The 19691-nt window shown below is 41.7% G+C and overlaps 1 protein-coding gene across 4 annotated transcripts; it reads left to right on the forward strand.

The window, feature by feature from the left end:
* Window positions 1-911: 911 nt before the first annotated feature.
* Window positions 912-9387, forward strand: NR2F1 (nuclear receptor subfamily 2 group F member 1). Of its 4 annotated transcripts, none has more exons than XM_065406246.1 (4): window positions 912-1009; window positions 1109-1353; window positions 3639-4166; window positions 9107-9387. In XM_065406246.1, exons 1-4 carry the CDS (start codon window positions 912-914, stop codon window positions 9385-9387), a joined length of 1152 nt encoding a protein of 383 aa, XP_065262318.1. The 4 variants fall into 4 exon arrangements, with proteins under 4 accessions (XP_065262318.1, XP_065262319.1, XP_065262317.1 ...); XM_065406247.1 differs by having other exon boundaries at window positions 912-998; window positions 1128-1353; XM_065406245.1 differs by having other exon boundaries at window positions 912-1353.
* The last annotated feature ends 10304 nt before the right edge of the window (window positions 9388-19691 follow it).

The following is a 19691-nucleotide window of genomic DNA, read 5'->3' on the forward strand; positions in this document are numbered from 1 at the left end:
CTATTTTTTTACACTTCGCCGTGAATTCGTCTCCTCTGCGAATTAGTCACATCCAATTGCTTTTGTATTTCTTTGGTAAAGAGAAAGAGAGAGAGAGAGAGAGAGAAACAACAACCAACAGCAACAACAACATCAAACTGTCTAATCTTCAATCCCTCCTCGATCGCGTTTCCCAAGACTGGTTTCCTGAATGGCTGACTGCGTTTTGCCCTGGACCTGGCCCCCGGACACTTTTATCCCCTGATCATCGGCAGCCTTTTTCTCTCTCTCTCCACCATCCTCGCCCAGGCCTGCGCCCCCAAAAGAGCCCAGAGCGCCGGCGGCGGCAACTGGGGACAAGCAGCGGCACCAGCACCGGCCGGGCCCCGGCAGCGAGCAGCAGCGGCGGCGGCAGCACCGACCTCCTCCTCCTCCTTCTCCTCCTCCAGCTTCCTCTATGTCTGCACATCCTTTGCACTCCTAGCGCTCGGACTGTGTGGCGGGTGCGCGCGGTGTGTGTGTGTCCGCCGATCGCCTCCCCCGTGCGACTCTCCTGCATGCCTCTCCCCGCAGCCCGGCCGGCCGCTTCTCATTTTGCAACTTGAGGGAAAAAACATATTTAAGAAAAAAAGCGGGGGGGGGCAAAAAAATCCTTCATCCCTCCCTTCCCCCCACAGAGAGAGCGAGAGAGAGAGCGAGGGAGAGAGAGGAGGGGGTTGCAAAAATAAAGAGAAAGAAAACGGCAGAAACAGCTACAAGAAGCAGCAGCAGCAGCACAAGGGCAGCAGCAGCAGCTGAAGCAGAGGCAGGCAAGATTCCTTCTCTCTCCTCTCTCCCCCAAATCCGAGCCACCCACTCCCCCCCGCCCCCCTCCTCTCCCCGGCAGCCCTCCGCGAGAAGCTCCGCTCCCCAGCACTTTTTGGGCCCGAGATATGGCAATGGTAGTTAGCAGCTGGCGAGATCCGCAGGAAGACGTGGCCGGGGGCAACCCGAGCGGCCCCAACCCAGCAGCTCAGCCGGCCCGGGATCAGCAGCAGCAAGCGGCCTCGGCGGCCCCGCACACCCCGCAGACCCCTAGCCAGCCGGGACCCCCTTCCACCCCGGGCACAGCCGGGGACAAGGGCCAGAGCCAGCAGGGCTCGGGCCAGAGCCAGCAGCACATCGAGTGCGTGGTTTGCGGGGACAAATCCAGCGGCAAACACTACGGCCAATTCACCTGCGAGGGCTGCAAAAGTTTCTTCAAGAGGAGCGTCCGCAGGAACTTAACTTACACATGTCGTGCCAACAGGAACTGTCCCATCGACCAGCACCACCGCAACCAGTGCCAGTACTGCCGCCTCAAGAAGTGCCTCAAAGTGGGCATGAGGCGGGAAGGTGAATATTTCTTCCCTATTCTACTCTCCCTCTCTCTGTAGCTCGGGGTGTATGTTTGCAATCCATCTACAGCTTTGCACCCAGGCTTTTGGTTTGCGCTGATGCCCTCCTCCTCTCCCCTCCCCCCCCAACACCACCACCGCCGCCGCCGCACACTTCCCTTCCCTGCTCACTGGGATGGGAATTTATTATGATGATCAGTCACTAAATATTTATTATTTCTCCGGTATCACTAGTATAATCTCGGTGTATGTATGTGGTTTTGTCTATTGTTGACGTGAGGCTGGGGGGACATCATTCTTTACAAGATGGGTTTCCTTCTATTCCCCCTCCCTCCCTCCATATATAAAATTTAAAACCCCCACAACACTTCGCAGTAGATCCATTTCCACCATCATCTTTCCTGAAAGAAAGATGAAAGACATGTAAGTGGGGGGAAGGGGGAGAGAGAAAGGAAGGGGGAGAAATATGCTACTGTATCTCAGCTTGCTTGTGCTTGCCAGTAGGGTAGAGTCTGCCTCTTGCAAGATCTGGCCTTCTTTTCACTCCATGCTCTCAAAGGAAAGTTTGTGACTGAACCGTGTTTTTATAGTCCTGTCATTTTTTAGCATGCTGCTCATTTTATTTCTCCATCAAACTCCACCCTCTGTTTAAATACTGCATACAAATTACAATTTACAACATATTTACTGATCCTTCTGATTTTAGCATAATACATAGTCTGTTTCTGGCATGAGCTCCCCACCGTTTCAAATGCTATTTTTCAGAGTAGTTCTAATGTTTGCTTGCAATATGTCTCATTTTCCTGTAGCAAGACTGGCTGCACTATATTTTCTAATTATATTTAGCAGTTTACAGTTAAAGTTCACCTTGTGACTATCGTTAAAGATGTCTTATAGGCAAAGAAGCGAAACAGTCAATTTTGTGGAGTGGGGATTACTACTTCTTTAATTAGTTTTAAACTTATATTTTATATGCCACTAGAAAAGAAAGTGAGTTATTTCAGATATGAAAGAGCTCGCACGTAAGACGACTTCATTTGTAGTTTCAGGGAACTGTTTGTAGGCGTCTGGGAAAAAAGCAAACTTAGAATTGTGTTTTCATTTAATTGAAAAATAACTGCCAAGTTTAAAACTATAATTAGGTGGAGAGGGGAAAAAGGAGTCCAGCCACTTAAATTTTGAGGGCTCAATTGGAATTTAGGTTTTCATCAATACTATAATAAAGGATAAAGTTACGAAAATATTGCACGCTCTAAACTGGAAAAAATAAATTGTATAGAGGTGTGTGTTAATAATAAACCACAGTAGCCGTATCTTCTCCTTGAATTACCTTTGTTTACATTGCATGCAGTTTAGAACACTGACACTGATGAAGTAAAACATACACATACTAAAAAAAAAAACTTTGGTCAGCTTTAGGAACTCAAAGCATGCTTACGTTTTGTATTGAGATGGTTAATGAATCCAGTGTTTTTGCAGTTGCAAGCTTGTGCATTCAGTGTGCAAAGCTGTCTACAGGCTTTTGCAGTTGCAACAACGCAGCAAAGATATTAATTAAACCATCGCATTTTTTCACTAATGTTTGGCTACTGTAAGTTCAGACCCTTCCCCCCCCCCCTTTCGAATATTTAATCTTTCTCTTCCTTCTATCAGTGAGAACTTTGCTGGGCACGTATCGGATGCTTGCTCCGTGTAATAAAAAGTTAGAAGTGGTTAGCTGGGGGGCTGTGACCTGATCCAGTGTTAAGGATAATTGGATGGTATTTTTAAAGAATATGGACACATTTATTTTTTTAAAAAACAATTTGCTTGTAAATCTACATGCTCCTCGGACAATGGACTGGGAAATAAGAAAGAGCTATGGTACCTATATTTTTACCAGATTGCTGGGATTTTTACCCCAGACAGCACGCTACAATCCGGAGGATTTCTTTTATTTGTGTTTTGCTGGTTGCTTTCCTTTTGCTGCGAATTGGGGGAGGGTGGATTGTCTCGTTGTTTTGGTTGGGATTTTTTTATTTGTAATTTGTATTCTATTTTATTTTTTTGGCTGTGCTGGTGATGGGGCCGGGATGCCTGTACAGGGGCTGAGGGTAAGGAGATGCAGCCTGTTATGTATACACTGCTCCATGTGTATATGCTGTCTATAGCTCTCTGTACGTGTGTGTGCGTGTCTGTGGGAATAAGCCCTGCATTGTCTCCGGATCGGCTGTAACGTGTTAGGCGATGTTTGCAAGCCTCCTGGATGCACATTTCCTCTCCTTTTCTCTTTCTTTTTGTCAGCGGTTCAGCGAGGAAGAATGCCTCCAACCCAGCCGAACCCAGGCCAGTACGCGCTGACCAACGGGGACCCTCTGAACGGCCACTGCTATCTGTCGGGATACATCTCGCTGCTGCTGCGGGCCGAGCCCTACCCCACCTCGCGCTACGGCAGCCAGTGCATGCAGCCCAACAACATCATGGGCATCGAGAACATCTGCGAGCTGGCCGCCCGCCTGCTCTTCAGCGCCGTCGAGTGGGCCCGCAACATCCCCTTCTTCCCCGACCTGCAGATCACCGACCAGGTGGCCCTGCTGCGGCTCACTTGGAGCGAGCTGTTTGTGCTCAACGCGGCGCAGTGCTCCATGCCCCTGCATGTGGCCCCTCTGCTGGCCGCCGCCGGCCTGCACGCCTCGCCCATGTCCGCCGACCGGGTGGTGGCCTTCATGGACCACATCCGCATCTTCCAGGAGCAGGTGGAGAAACTCAAGGCCCTGCACGTCGACTCGGCGGAGTACAGCTGCCTCAAAGCCATCGTCCTCTTCACATCAGGTGAGTGTGCTCGGGGGAGAGAGGCCAAGGGCTGGGGATGGGGGAGCTGAGGGGAGAGGTCGGAGAAGGCGAAAGAGATCACTAGGCAACAGCAAGAGCAAAATCATAGGGTCAAACCTCCCAGCTACCCCCCCCCCAAGCCAGGTTGGGTTGGGGTTAGGTTAATAAAACCCACTCGATTTGCAAATCAATGTGGCTCCCACGTTTATGGGAAGAGCTGTAGATGGCTGGAGTTCTATACACACTATATTCCATTATCCCCACTGCCAGGGTTTGTGCTCCTTGTTTCCTTGGATAACAGGGGGTGGGGAGGTGGGAAAAATAGAGAAATATTACCATTTATCTGCGGGTGTAAGACTGACTGTGTGCCTGCGAGAGAGAGAAGGGATCTGGGTTTCTTGTGGTACTTTAACTGGTAAGGAGGTTCTCCCTGAGAGTGTTAAAAGGAGTGCATAAGCACAAATAAATCATAAACAATACTGATTTATTGCTGCCTGATTTTCCCTTATCGGAAACCATTCATGTTTGCAGTTGCAGAGGTTATTGAGGATCGTAAAAAATGGATTCGATCTAAAAGAGAAAGGCAAAAAAAAAAAAAAAACCCCAACAATAGAAACAGCAAGTCGCGGGGGAGGGGGAGGGGGTTATGTACCAGCTTACCAGCCTAGAGAGAAATCTTTTTGCTATGCAAACCACACAAATATTGGAATTTTAACAGATTGCCTGAAAAAAATACCAAATTAAGTGTAGGAGGTGGTAACATGCATGCATGTATGTTAACATTTTTTTCTCATGATAGATGGTTCAAATTAACTTGCAGGAAACTGTATTAACTTCGCTTTGAAGTGTTCGGGTTGTAGCCTATAAGACTATAATACATCTTTTATTATTGTAACCTTCGAGGGGGAAATATATAAACATCAAAGACGAACAATTTTCGGAAAATATAGGAAATATAAACAAAGCAAGATAAGAAGCCACTCAATGATATTTTCTTTTTCTTTCTGTCTTTTCCTTTTTTGAACCAATCCTCCCATTTAGCAATAAATAAACAGTTGTAATAAATCTAACTTGAAACTAGGCCGAAGCAAAATTAAAAGCATTCTTGAACAAAGATGGCAAATCGTTCAAAGGCCTTGTTTAACAGTAAGCAGTTTATAATCCATCAATATTTGTTGCCTTTCATGCATGAAAAATAGTATTTACATGGTATTAAAATGACTCTTAAATTTGCACAATATTGTAATGTAGCAAATGTAGTATTAATATCGATTTGAACATCAGATAATTTATTTAGACAGGAGTATCTGATTTGTATGCAGGGTGGTCAGAGACATGTACTTTGACTGCCCCCTTTTACTTTCAGTGCAAATGCAGTCTTGTAGTGTTGGAGGGAATCTTTCTTTGCGAAGGATAAAGTACAGATCTTAAAACAAATGGGAGATTTACTGATTAGCCATCTCGACATTTTAATGCATTTTATCTTAATAAGTCTTCTTGATGGAAACATGTTTTTCAAAGGTGACAAAGAGACTGGGCAGCATTTATCAGCCTGATTTAACTCGAGTCGGTCTGCAGACTTACATTCCATACTCATTCATTTCAGAATGTTCATCAGTAGACAGACCAATCTCTGAGAACCTTTCTGTTTTTAAACATATATTGAAGAAATTATTGTAAAATAGAGGGAGAACTGGTGTGGTGTTTAGTAGTTATTAAAAGAAAAGACACCTGAAAGGCGTTTGCCCTCATCTTTCCCCCCAAATTCTGGACCTGGGCTATCTGTGTAACTGGTGGCTTTTTTTTAACTCCTTCTTTCTATATTAATAGTAATGTATTCAAGTATATAATGAAATATTTACCAAGGGAGGAGCTTGCTCCAGCAATTGACTAAAGCAATGAATGGGGTTTAGGAAGAGAACAATATTATTATTGTGGAGCAGAATAGCATGGGGCATATTAGAAGATGAAAATACAGCTGTCAGTAGTAATTTACCCCTTTCCCTTACCCCCAAACACACATTTCCACTTTTGACTAAACTTGTTTTGATTGCTAGCCAGAGGGGAATTCATGGGAAGCCTTTCTCGAAGTCATCCAACTTTTAAGCAAACTTTGACTGATGGAAAAGACATTTTTAGACATATTATCCAAAGCAGTTTACTAAACACTGAGTATTTAAAGCTGGCATGAGGTTATCCTGGTGTGTTTTTTACATTTGGGGTCCGGATAGTATATTTAATCTTTAAAATTCTGGACACCGTCCAAGAACTAGGTCGTGACCCAAACGTACTTCTCCTTAAAAAAAAACTTTATTAATTTATACACCTACATTGTTTTTCTAATAAATAAAAGTTCCCACGAAGGGACCAGACAAAATAACATAAATTCAATAAATCTATTTGCAGCGCAATAAGAACTTTGATTTCCAGTTATATGCCAGTTGATTACATCTATATTTTCTGAACACTAAACTCTTCTGAATGCATCACATGAAATACATTCCCTGTACCACAAAGGATGAGGCTGGAGTGTACTGAACAGTAATGGTTATTTATTTACATAATTTCTTTTCCATAGACTGCAGGAAGAAATATTGAGCTCTCCCTTATTGACACATTGCCATATAAAAAGTGAGACACACAGAATTTCCACATTAGCCCCCCCGTTTATTAACTGAGATATAATTCACGGATGGTAAATATGTATTGCATTACTTCTTACACATATTCCATTTCTCCGGACTCAATAATCTAATCGGTTTTATACCATGTAGTGTTTAATTTTTTAAATCTTGTTTTAAGCGGTTGGGGGGGGGAAACTTTTAGGGTGCTAAATACAATTCAAATAAACAAATATGCCAGGGGCATGTCAAATAATTAAGCGAGAGTAGATATTATCTGCATCAGAAAATTGTAAGTGTTTCTGTGTCTAATATAAAATCTAAGACGTATTCTTTCCCCCTTTTTAACGTATTTCTATCACGTAACTTCCCAATCTTGATTGTCCAGTGACTCTGCATTGTAGGTGCACTTATCGTAAATATCTGATAAATATTTTACTAACCTTAAGGGTATGACATATGGGGCCTAAAAAAATCTGTTGGGCTATCAGTAAGACCCTTTCATATTGCATTGTTTGGAAGTTGAATGGGATCCTATTGCATAATGAGCAGATGATACATGTAAAATACCAAGATATATGTAAATATGGAGTGTGATTTGTGGCAATCAGCATATGAACAGGACTGTGTTTTTGATATATATTTCAAACAAGAACAGGCCTATTCTTTTGATATAGGTATAGATATAGATATTGCAGCCTGGTGCTTTAGATGTTGCAAAATAACATTGCATTAAAGGTACAGTATGGATTAGCAAAACAGTCTGGCTTGGATAATAGTATATCTGAGGGATGCCTAGTCCGTAGCTCAGGTCAAAGGTTCTTTTCCTCAGAAGTTCTTGAATCATAGCTTGTTTTATTTGTATTTTTGCTCGAGGCCATAGTATGGTAGATGAAGGTGTTCAGAAATCTTTTTAAATTCAGTTCTTGAAATAGAAAGACATAAACTTCAAAAATCCAGTTGCCAGAGATTTTTGCTTTGAATAATTTGTTGTGTCTTTCCAGGGTCATAAATTTACATTCACAATTTTGTAATGTCCTTTTGGGGCCATTAACATGCATTAATTCATATACAGATCTATATAATAGCAAAGTCTGGCTTTGATCTATAGTAAACCACACTGCAACTGACTGCTCGCCTGTGAGCCTTATGTTTTAAAAATATTTATTATTAATATACGTAACAATGTGGATATTTGAACTATAGGGGCAAATCCATTATATTTCACTGACGGTAGTTTCCTGAGCAAGTCTCTCAACGAATCAGCTGATACACAATAATTCGCTGTTTTGGAATGATAGATAGATAGATAGATAGATAGATAGATAGATAGATAGATAGATAGATAGATAGATAGATAGATAGATAGATTCAAATTCATGTTCTCAGATTAGTATGCAGTTGCCTCGATCGCATCGTTCTGCCGGGTATGAAGGATATACTTCTGGCTATATATATGAAATATACACATATATGAAGGATATATTTCTGGTTACATTTAGGCAATGCTCATGCACTGAAGCCGCTTACAGCTTTATGGCTGATAGCTGCAGATGTCTGCTTAGCACAATCTGGAGTAACTGAGCCATATTCCTTTTAGATTATTATACAGTTTACAAAGATGTGACCTATTTTCAATTACTTGATCCCAGATACAGAGAGCAGTGCAGCCTCTCTCTTTGGCATTGCACTGCAGATTCCGGGCAAGAGACTCCAAATCCCATACTGCGAAAGCATTTTGACTTGTTCGGATTTCCAGCCTTGTCCAGAAACTCGGCGTATTTGAATTAATTAATCAATGTATGTATTTATTTAGCATGCAGCATAGATGCAGGCCACATTTAGTATAAATCCAAACAATGGCTCTCCTGGCTCTGTGTTTGAGTTGTATTCATGGTACAACACTCATCAGTGTGTAGATTAAAACAAAATCATGAGCATAATAGCCCCGTTCCTCCTCTCTCTCCCCTCTCAGAGGCTGATAGTCTCCTGACAGAGGACAGGTTGCTGTGGCTTGGCTGTATGGCTTCAGATCTTCCCCCCCCCCCCCCCCCCCCCACACACACACAGCGTCTTACATTATTTATTTCCAAGGTGGAGGAGGAAACACAAAGGGAGGTTTTGCCTGCGCGTCTCTCTGTCTGTCGGTGTGGCTGCTCGGCTAGCCCTGCCTGAGTGCTGATGTGGGTGTTATGGTTGGAAGGGGCGGTGGGACGGTGTATTTAGTCCCTGTGTATGTGTGCTGTTTGCTCGCTTGCTTACTGAGTAACTAACTGTTTCCCCTCCTTGTCTCCTCCTGGTGTGTGGCTGCCTGGGCAGATGCCTGTGGCCTGTCAGATGCTGCCCATATCGAGAGCCTGCAAGAGAAATCTCAATGCGCCCTGGAGGAATATGTGAGGAGCCAGTACCCCAACCAGCCGAGTCGCTTCGGCAAACTGCTCCTGAGGCTGCCTTCCCTGCGCACCGTCTCGTCCTCAGTCATCGAGCAGCTCTTCTTCGTCCGTTTGGTAGGTAAAACCCCCATTGAAACCCTCATCAGAGATATGTTACTGTCTGGGAGCAGCTTCAACTGGCCTTACATGTCTATCCAGTGTTCCTAGAGCACAGCCAACACCCCCATAGAGACACTGAGGACCAACACAAACAGAAATATACGAACCGAGTAAAGTTGGGGTGCAGAGAGGGGGGGAAAGCAGACAATAAACAAAAAAAATAAAGACTCGTGTAGGATCAGATCTGTGACCATGTTTGAAAGGAAAAGAAAGGACCTTGTGTCTGTGGAAATTTTTGGAAAAAGGACCGAGGGGATTTTAATAAAACCAGAAGGAGAATAATGGATCTTCCAGGATTTATTGTGGACTGATGTGGATATATTCTGTACAGAAACAAAGAAACAAACAAAAAATATTGACGCTGAACTGAATCTTGTGTAGAAAACACACACACGCAAACACTTACCACGAACATTGTTATTCATTTTGTAAAATATTAGTCTTTATTTTCATTTTTTGGTAAAATTTAAAACATCGTATGCGCATAAAGAAAAAAGAAACAAGAATTAGGGGAAAATAACATTTTCCAAATAATTATAAAAAACAATTGTCCTGTGTCTATGTATCTATATCTGTTTTGTATTTTTTTCTGGTTCCAAACCAGGTTTCCTGTGATTCTATACTAATAATTTTTGATATAACCCTTTGCTTCTTATAATGAGTGCGATATATGTTGTCGAAGCTGTTCTTCAAGAATTAAAATTGAAGTGAGAATTTAAACAAAAATAAAAGAATTTAGCAAAAAAAACATTAGTCTTGTTGCTTGACCATGCCAACAGAGTTTACAAACGTATACTCCCTCGCTTTTAACTTCCAGTGGGATTAAATGGGAGAACTTTTAAAAACTTGTAGGGGGGCTACAAAGTTGTATAAAACACATAGTGTTCCAAAACTGATTTGATTGTGTAAATTTAGGATTTAAGAGACAGATGCGAACACAAACAGTTCAATGTCATAGATGAATCAATTTATTTGCGATTGTATCACAAAGCTAAGTGCATATACCCTGGTCAACGCATTTTGAAACACCTTTCTTGTCAGTTGAAGCTTCTGCTAAGTTTAGACAGTGCTATTTCCTTTTAGAATTCATGGGCAAGGTTTGAAGTCACTGTATTCTACCATCACTGTGCAGTAATGTGCAATATAAGGTATACTGTAGTCATTTTGCCTGATATTCGTTTGTTAAAAGCTTAGTGGGTTTTTTTCCCAAGAATTCAAAGACCCAACACTGTGTGGTCTGATTGTGTGCTGCATTTGCTATCTTCTGCTGAAAGGATCGGTATTATTGTTTTTCTCTCCTCCAGTCACTAAATGTAAAGGGTATTCCCATCCCATTAATACAGAAAGCTAACTGGAGGTTTGCTCGTTGGGTGGTGTATATGTGTATGCGTGTATCACACACACACACACACACATCCTACATGGATTATTGTGCTGTAACTCTATACAATGAAAATTTGAGAGGTTTGCAAAAGCCCCGGTTTTTTAAATAAAAAAAAAATCGTTTCCATAATGGAGCCCCTTCGAAGGTGAAGGCTTCACAATGCTTCTAGCTGGTGGTGCTGATCTCTGTAGCAGCTTTCAGTGCATTAATGTTTTATGGGATCTGAGACGGAGCTGTAAGAACACATACTGCCAAGGGAGCTCTTTCTTAACGTATTAATAAAGCTGGATCTTTTAACAATAACATCCCCACACACACCTCCCGCGCCCTCCAAACAAACCCGGATGAGGCAAGATTTTCAATTTGAGGAGTGATCGGCAATGGTTTTCTTTTCATTTACTGTCCAGATTTCTTTTTTTTTCTTTTTTTCTTTTTTCTTTTTTGAATTAACAAGATCCTTCAATCCAACTCGCTTGGGGTTTTTTAATATTCTAGGCGCAGCAGATCCGAAGCGAGAGCAGTTCTATCAGTAAGCACTTATAGCTGGATAATCAACATTGCGGGCAGACATTCTATGGGGGTACAGTCAATTTCAATATGGAGACTCAGGCTGTCTCCCTAGTAGCCGCTATGTGTATGATTATTGTAACCCTGGGCACACAAGGGTGGAAATTAGACACAAATACTCTCTCTTCCCAACTCACATGAGCGCTAATAGGCGACAGCTCTGTTCCTCATCCTGGTTGACTTCCCCAGGCAGAGAGAGAGAGAGGGTACACCAGCCTCTCTGAAAGAGAGAAAAGGGAAAGGCAGACACTGAACACAGACACTCAGCACTTGGAAATATTGAAAGTAATCCTTTATCATTGGTGGGATGGGTGCCGGGGGATACAGTGGCTCGAAGCAAAGAGAGATCTAGCTTTCCTCCAATGAGATGTAAATATATTCATTACAGTGTTATCCCACTAATGAAAACAGATAAACTTTTTCGTAGGTCAGAAACGTATTTTTCAATTAATTTTCATGTTTATGAATAATACTAGCCCACCGATTGCCACGAAACTTGCAGGTGAGGTGAGGTGTAAGAGATGCAGTTATTGCCATGTATGTGATTAGAAAGAAGTGTTTAATTCCCTTATTAAACTTTTGCTGATATACGGTATTGTGTTCTGAAGTGTTAACTATAAAATGTTTATTATGCTCGTGAACATTTTCCTTAGCCACTTTCAAAGTTCCTGGGCATTCATATATTTGCTGAAACTATTGTACCATTTGTCACAGTCACACAGTATATGCTACAATGTTGATGTGGAGAAGGGCCAGGGTCCCTTCATAAGTTTCTGATGACTTGTTCTGACATACCATGTACTGTTTTAAAACCAGCTCGAGTTAAATTTCTCCTCGGTGTTATCTTGTTTAGACTTAGACTCATTCTTTGACTCCGTTGCATCCCCCTCTTAGAGAACTTCATAGCTTTGTTGGTGTCCCTGGTTGTGTTAAATACAGTGGGATTTGCTCTACTGGCTGCAAAAAAGTACGCCACTGGCTACTTCTTTACTAAGAAGGTGTTTGGTTTTCGCCCTACAGTAACATGATGTGCTCATTAAAAGTTTGTCAGCAGCAGCACTCAGAAACCCAGCAAAAGTGTAACGTATATACTTATGTTAATGCAGGGGTTTAGAGAGCCCTGATAGCAACATACACAAAGGGCTATATACCTTTGGCGTCGCACTAACTAGCTGGTCTCCTCCCCAATTAAGTCTTTTATATTCAATCAAATAAATATTTGGAAATTTTTCCAAATGGTAGGTCGAACCGCAGCTGATGCAAGGATTTCGTGGTAGACTGTCACGGGATGACTTCTGACTCTTCGGGGAGCTTTAATAAATAGTCCAAGTGTGAAGGTTTGGTCGGTGTTGTTCTTGTCTTAAATATGAGTGGGGAATTGTATCTGACCCTTTTTTCTGTGTATATTTCAATACATAGCTACACGACTCTGGGGAGCATATTTGCCCGTGTTGCTCAGACAACTTGTGAGTCGAGTTTTGGCAGTTCTGAGTCAATCTCCTTAACCTGAAGAGAAGAAAGCGATTTGATACATTCGCAGGATAGAAAAGGATGGCCTCAAGTTCCCTTCAGTCCCTCAGAATGAGGTGGCATTTTAAAAGCTCTGTAAGTGGCACATTTTACTGCACACTTAACGGGGCGAATTTAATAATGCGTTGCAGAGGCAGGGTCTCCTATATTTAAAACGCTCTTTTAGTACGAAATAAATAATGGATATTATAGAAAGCGTTTTACGAATGCCTATGACTTGAGGTCATTTTAAGTTACATTAAAAGGTAAAAGTACTAAAGGAAAAGTAAATTCAACGTTCGTTAATGCAAAGGAAACTCTGTTTGGCTCCAAACACAAAGAGAAAATATATTTAGCAGTTGGAAAGGGCTTAACCCAAAGTATCTTCCTTTAAAAAAATTACCTGTGACATATGAAAGTCAGACGTTCCCTTTTCAACAAACACACTCACTGAGCGACTGAGAACTTTAGCTTATTTGAAGTAGAGTTAAACTGTTGTAGACACAAGCTTCACTTATAAATCAAAAAGGGGAAGCTCAGGGAAGTTTCCCCAAGGAACTGCTAGACTAGTGCGAGTGCACATTATCCGCCTTGTGGAACAGCCTACTGGAATAGATTGAGATTTTTCCCCCCACCAGTTACACCACCAATAATCAAGTGAAGAGACATTCATAAACAATGTCCCCTCCTGATATGTACACGGTCATTACAGATACTGGCGGGGTACTTCCTCGGGTTTCATGGGACATTTTGACTATTCAAGAGGCTAGTTTGTGGTGTTTTACACTCCTGAACCTGAAACTTACTCGATCTGCGATTTGGAGCAGTGGCAAATCGCCTCTTCAACCTCTTCCTGTTTCTTTACATCGTTTTTATTCTTAGTTTAGAAATGGAATGATCTCCCAACAATATTTTTAAAAATCAAAAGTGACCCTTTTCTAATTAGCGTGCCTGCCATTGGCTTTGATGTGATTTTACATCACATGGGGTCAGAGCAAACGAAAATTAATATTTTCCAATGGTTCAATGATTGCTTTTCTTAAACATTTTCCTCTTCGCCAGCACGTTGTTCTGTCACCTTGCAAACCTACCGGGTTTCCCAACATCTATGATATGATGATTCTCCTGATAGAAGACGGGTTGGTTTTTTTTTTAAATGGGGGTAGGAGGAATATGGGCACACAAGTGGAAACTAATCAAACTCTTGTTAAAGGGCTCGCTCAGGATCCATGGCGTCACCAGGTCTTTTACTTAGGAAGCCAAAGAGTTTTATTCCTAAATGAGTTAAAGAGCCATTTACCTCTGTCGTGTTCTATTCATCAAGCCACAAGTCGAGATTCCCTAACATGAAACTATTTGTTTGCTTACACAACCAGCTGGGCGCAATTTCACGTCTGAGATATCTATCTGAAAGCGCCTCTCATTTGTTATCCTTACTTGTCAGCGAAACCATTTCCCAACTTTGGTTGGCTTTCTTTTTCATTGAAGGATCTGGACTTAAATACTCCCCTAAATATTTCAGTCTCCCCCTCCGATCACATAGAGCATTCAGCGCAAAACAGCTGGAGAATAAGGCGAAAACTGCAGAGATCAGAAAGGCTACAGTTGGCCAGGTGCCTTCAATATTACAGCTATTTCTCCTAACTCTCTCTGGGTGCCTGCTTGCTGACTGGGTTAAAAAAATGGAGCTTCCTGCTGGATGTTTTCTCATCGTTCCTCTGGTGCAAGGTGCAACCACCTGTAAAACAAATTAAAGCAGGACTGGGGTGGGAAAACATTCTTTTATTTCCCTGTCAGTTACAAGTACAATATATTGCTGGGAGCTGCTGTAAGGTTTCACGGTGTAAAATCTATGACCTTGGTGATTGTGTCCAGTTTATTGCTTCTGACCTGGCTACAGTGGTCACTAAAATAGAAATACTTGCATAATTGGAGAAGGAAGTGCACTTCATAGCAGGGGAAGGCGGGATGGCATTCCCCCCCCCTACCCTCACGTGGTTTCCATTAGCAAAACAAAGGCGCAACATGAACTATACCGAATCGCTTTATACATATAATTGCTAGTAAATAAAACAATTAACAAAGAGGAAAATTGGAAACAGTATCTTCTTCCCCACCCCAATTTTGAAAAATAAGGATAATGTGAGTAGTGTTTCAAAGCAGTGCGGGCTGGGTGACAAGAGAATCACTGTTAGTAATCTCAGTGATGGCTGTATAATAGCGTATATACATCTCCTTGTCTGCAGAACCCTCCAACAAGCTTAAAGCAATGGATCAAATCCAAACCCACAGGGTATAAAATATCCCCAGTTGTAGAAAAGGAAGGGAGGGGTCTTCTTTAAGGGAGGCCAGACTGGTTGCTGTAAGCTATCCTATTGTTGTTGATTTAGGGAGACATTTGCTGTATATAACGTTTAAGGCTGCTAATATCATTGCTCGGCCAGATAAATAAAGCATTGGCCAAACCATGGGGTCAGCTATCGATCCCTGTGCTTAGAGAGAAGAGGGAGACTGTGTGTGTGTGTGTGTGTAAGAGAGAGAGAGAGAGACTGCGTGTGTAAGACAGAGACACAGAGGTTCAGTTTGTGTAGGAGCTGAGGCTGTATGTGTCTGAGAGAGGGGGGTGCGTGTCTGTGTGTGAGAAGCAGACAGGGATATTCTATGAGAGTGTATTTCAGATCACACTGTGCGGGTAGATGAGAGAAAGCGCGAGAGAGACTGTGTGAGAGAGAGAGAGAGTTTGCAGCCCGCTCTGCAAAAGCTCATTAGCATTCCCTGCCTGCCCATGGACCTGCACTGACAACTAACAGAGATATCCAGCTCACCACTAGGCCTCCTCTCCTTTTGTCTTCAAATCTCTCGCAGAAACAGATTTATATGTGAGCTCTGTACAGTGACCTTCCATTTGGTTCATTGGGATGCAGCGTGTAAAAAAAAGGGACCATACCTGTTTTTCCCCTCGAGCTGTACAAACTTCTTTCCATTCCACATAACGAACTCGCGATGTGTATGCATATTTAGCATCTGCACCACTTGTGGCGAGAGTCTTAAAAGTGTTCTGCTACTTTTCCTTAGTGACATGTAGCAAGCAGCATTGCTGTGGTTTGCACATATGCATATATTCTTACTGCTGTTACTTAAGATCAAATAAGGGCTGACTTTTTTGCTGCGGGATAAAACATACTGATTGGTTTAAAAAAAGCAGAAGTGATATACCAGTGTTTACTTTTTATCTTTTTTTTTGTCCTGGTTATTTTTCGATTAAAATATTTCCTGAAACACTGAAACAATTCTACACGAACAGCCAGAAAGAGGGAGTTCTGACTTGAAGCCAAACCCCAGAAGGATTTTTAAACTTCCAGATTTCGGCTAAAAAAATCCATTTGTAACCACGTTCTCGAGGATAAAGTGTGCATTCAATTTGCTGCAAACTAGATGCTACTCCCTGAACTTATAAATAAAACCAGTCAGGTACTTTTACAGCGAGCGTACAAATTAGTCCATGTTGACAGATGTTTGTCACTTAGTAACTTCTTTCCAAGTTTTTTCCCCCCTCTAAGCCTTCTTTCGGGCTTGCTTTGTTGTTTTAAAATATGCATGTCTCTCAGGAATGCCAGTCACGAGTCCAAACTTTGTGTCCAACCTCCCACATGAAATGATCCTTTTATAGGGAACCCGATATGTCTCAATCTGCACTTCACTCAAAGCCTCTGGATATGGGGCACTGGTCCCTGCTCAAAAATAACTGAGCAGATACGCGTTTCCACCTAAAAAAATCCCCACGAATGACTCCAAGGGAAGAAATATAGCTTCCATAATTAAAGAAGGCAGCGGTCAGAGAGGAATGCAGCCTAAAAGAAAAAAAAAGTAAGAGTTTTACTTCTTTTCTGATTGCACTTGGGGTGTCATTAACAGCAGGTTTATCAACACAAGGCACTCGTACCAAAGTGTTGCGTGTACACGGGAAAGAAAGATTGAGCAAACGAAGACCAGAGGAGAAGGAAGAAGAAAGATTAAGGAACACAGTCCAACTTCGAGAAAGAGTAAGTGACCTCTGTACAATAAGGGAGACGGGAGTGGCTTTGAATGTACAGCCAAAGTTTTCTTGCAGGAAAGAACAATGGCATGAAAATGAAAACGTATATTAGGGGAGTGATCACTAAATGGGAAGGTGAATCTGACTCCAGGGAAACTCCTGCCAGTGCAGAAGGCGTTAGAGAAGGGAAGGGGAGAAAAGTTGCAGGACTGAAGAAACGTCACGCAGGAGACCTCTGCTTCTGTTGGCAGAAAGATGTCGTATGGATGTAGATGGGGCAGTTTCACTCTCAGGCGTTTGTTTATTTTTGTGTGTGTGTGCTGCCTTCTTGATTAGTGTCTTAGGTTGAACTGAACAAGGCACAGAGCTGGAGGGACAGCCGGAAAATGTGGAAGCGCCCAGAAAGACCTTATAGAAATCAGGCTAAAAAGGGGAAATCTCCGCTCAAGAGTTTATTTCTAGCTTTAAAAAAGCAAAACTTCACAAGTGATGAAAAGCAGATGAACTCTTCCCTCTGTAACATTTACTTTCCTGCACTGATGTGAAGTGACGTCAGCAATTGCCTACCCTATCCTCTTCCGAGAGAAGTGGGCGAGAGAGAGAGAGAGAAAGAAAGAAAGAGATCTTACCTCTCTATTTTTTCCCCTCCTCTCTTTCTCTTTTGGAACAAACTTCCATAAGGAGTATGCAAAACACCCTTGAAAAGCTCCTGATTGATAGGACACCTATCCCTCCTTTCCACTAGATCTACATATTCTAACATATGGAAAGCTTGCAGGCCCTGTGCACTTATAGAAGCTGATAATGCATTAGTTTTCAGCAATATTTACAGCACCACTTTTAATACACACCAGATGGTTTGCGACTGTGCTACCACAGCCAGCTAGCTCCTAGATTTTACTCAGCAGCATTTTGTTACAATTACACTCCATGCTGAGACCAATTTTATTGGTGACCTATTTTTCATATTTGCAGCATTTTATGTTAAAAACCTTCTCCCTGGCCCCTTTGCACAGGGCAACACTCAGAAAGGAACAGTCTGTCTCTGCTGCATTTAGGTGCAGAGAGCTTTGGTTAAATTTAATAACTAGATGTTCCTCTGAGTGTGTGTGTGCATATATAAATACATATGTATAATTATTCATTATATTTGGTCACTACACTATATTTGTTAGACCTCAATTGACTGTATTTGCCTTCCTAATAGTAAACATTACAGAACTATAAATATTGCATATGGTTAATTATTATGCCTCTGCACTATGCCTGGCTTATCCCATGCACTCAAGTCCTCATGTAACGCACTACAAACAAGAACGTATCTCAAAGATATTTTGGTAATGAGAGAGAGAACCCTGCAATCAATGGGAATTCTCAAACTTAAACACTTAGAGGAGAAAACTGCATAACACATTCCCATGAGCTAAACCATGTGCTAAAGCATTGCTTGCCTAGATAACATCCCAAGGCATTTTAAATAGTGCCCAGTCAACGTTATCACGTAGTGTGAAAGCTTCAGTGAGAAACACGTTTTAGCATGGAGGAATTTTGTAAACTTATTTTATATAAAGTAAATAATCTCTAGTATACAACAGAGAACCTGTTTTGCATAGAGCAATATAAATAGCCCATTTACTCCATTGCAGGTGTGTTCTTCCTACACAAATGCTTTTCTCACTTTTATGGGAACCCTTTAATTTTTTTCCTCTCCTGGTAAAAATCACAGATGTTTATTTTATTGATATAACCTATACCTTGGTTATGCAGAGAATAATATGCCTCAACTAACAGTCATTTAGCAAATAATAGAGGCGTTCTGGATGCTTTCCAACGTTACACATGTACTTGGTCATAAAATGATACGTGAAAAAATTAACATCTGCTTTCCTAAAATAAAGTGTGCCAAGGAGCTTTTTATGAATGCTTTCCTCATTTTAAAAAGAAATATGTAGAGATAAACTGGCATCCATATGTATAGCATATTTATAATGGTTTTAGGATTTAAAGGTAGCTATTCATTGCATAAGCCATTTAGAACTGACGTTTTAAAAGCTACTTAACCTCAGACATCCTTGAATCTTAAAGAAGGATTCCAAACGATATTATTTAAAGAGGAATTTGCTGTAATTTAATTGCATATCAAGGCGGAACTATGCACAAGCCTTGTATCTTATGCTGTGTTTAATAGCATTCTCACTTACATTTTATTTACCTAGCCTATTCCCTTCACGACAGGCGACTGGAAAGTTTAGTTGAAGTTGTTTCTTTTTGTTAAAAAAATCCACTATTAGGAAATGAGGCAAACCTTGGAATTATTTCATTAAGCTTTGGCCTTTGGGGGGAAAAGAGGGTGGGAGCTATAATCATTAGTGCCTTTTTATTATTTCTACAATAAGTGGCTAGATTCTTTGCTGAATGAGCTGCTTGAATGTTTTGCAGATGTTCCACTTAGACCAAAACTGACCCCCTATTTCCTCCCAAATAAGTCTCTTAAACTCTCCCATCAGTGCATTTACGGGGGGGGGGGGGGCGGAATCCCTAGGTTTGTAAGGAATAAAATATGAACTGTATACATATCTAAAATATAAGCACACACACGTGAATGTACATATATATGTATACACACGCACACACATATACCCCTTCATATGTGTGCCATATAAGAGAACCTTCACTGACAGTTGCCTTCTGAAGGTATTTGGCCCTATTATATGTTATACAACCGTTGTTACATTTCGATTGCTCCTCCCAAACTTTAGCCTCCCCCATCCCCCAGCTGCAGGTGTTGGGCCTTAGCCAGCCTTAATATTAAGTGTGGCTTAACAGAAGAAATGCCATAGCTAGATATGCTCTACA

The sequence above is a fragment of the Emys orbicularis genome, chromosome 6 (genome assembly GCF_028017835.1).
Source record: "Emys orbicularis isolate rEmyOrb1 chromosome 6, rEmyOrb1.hap1, whole genome shotgun sequence".
Taxonomy (NCBI): Eukaryota; Metazoa; Chordata; order Testudines; family Emydidae; genus Emys; species Emys orbicularis.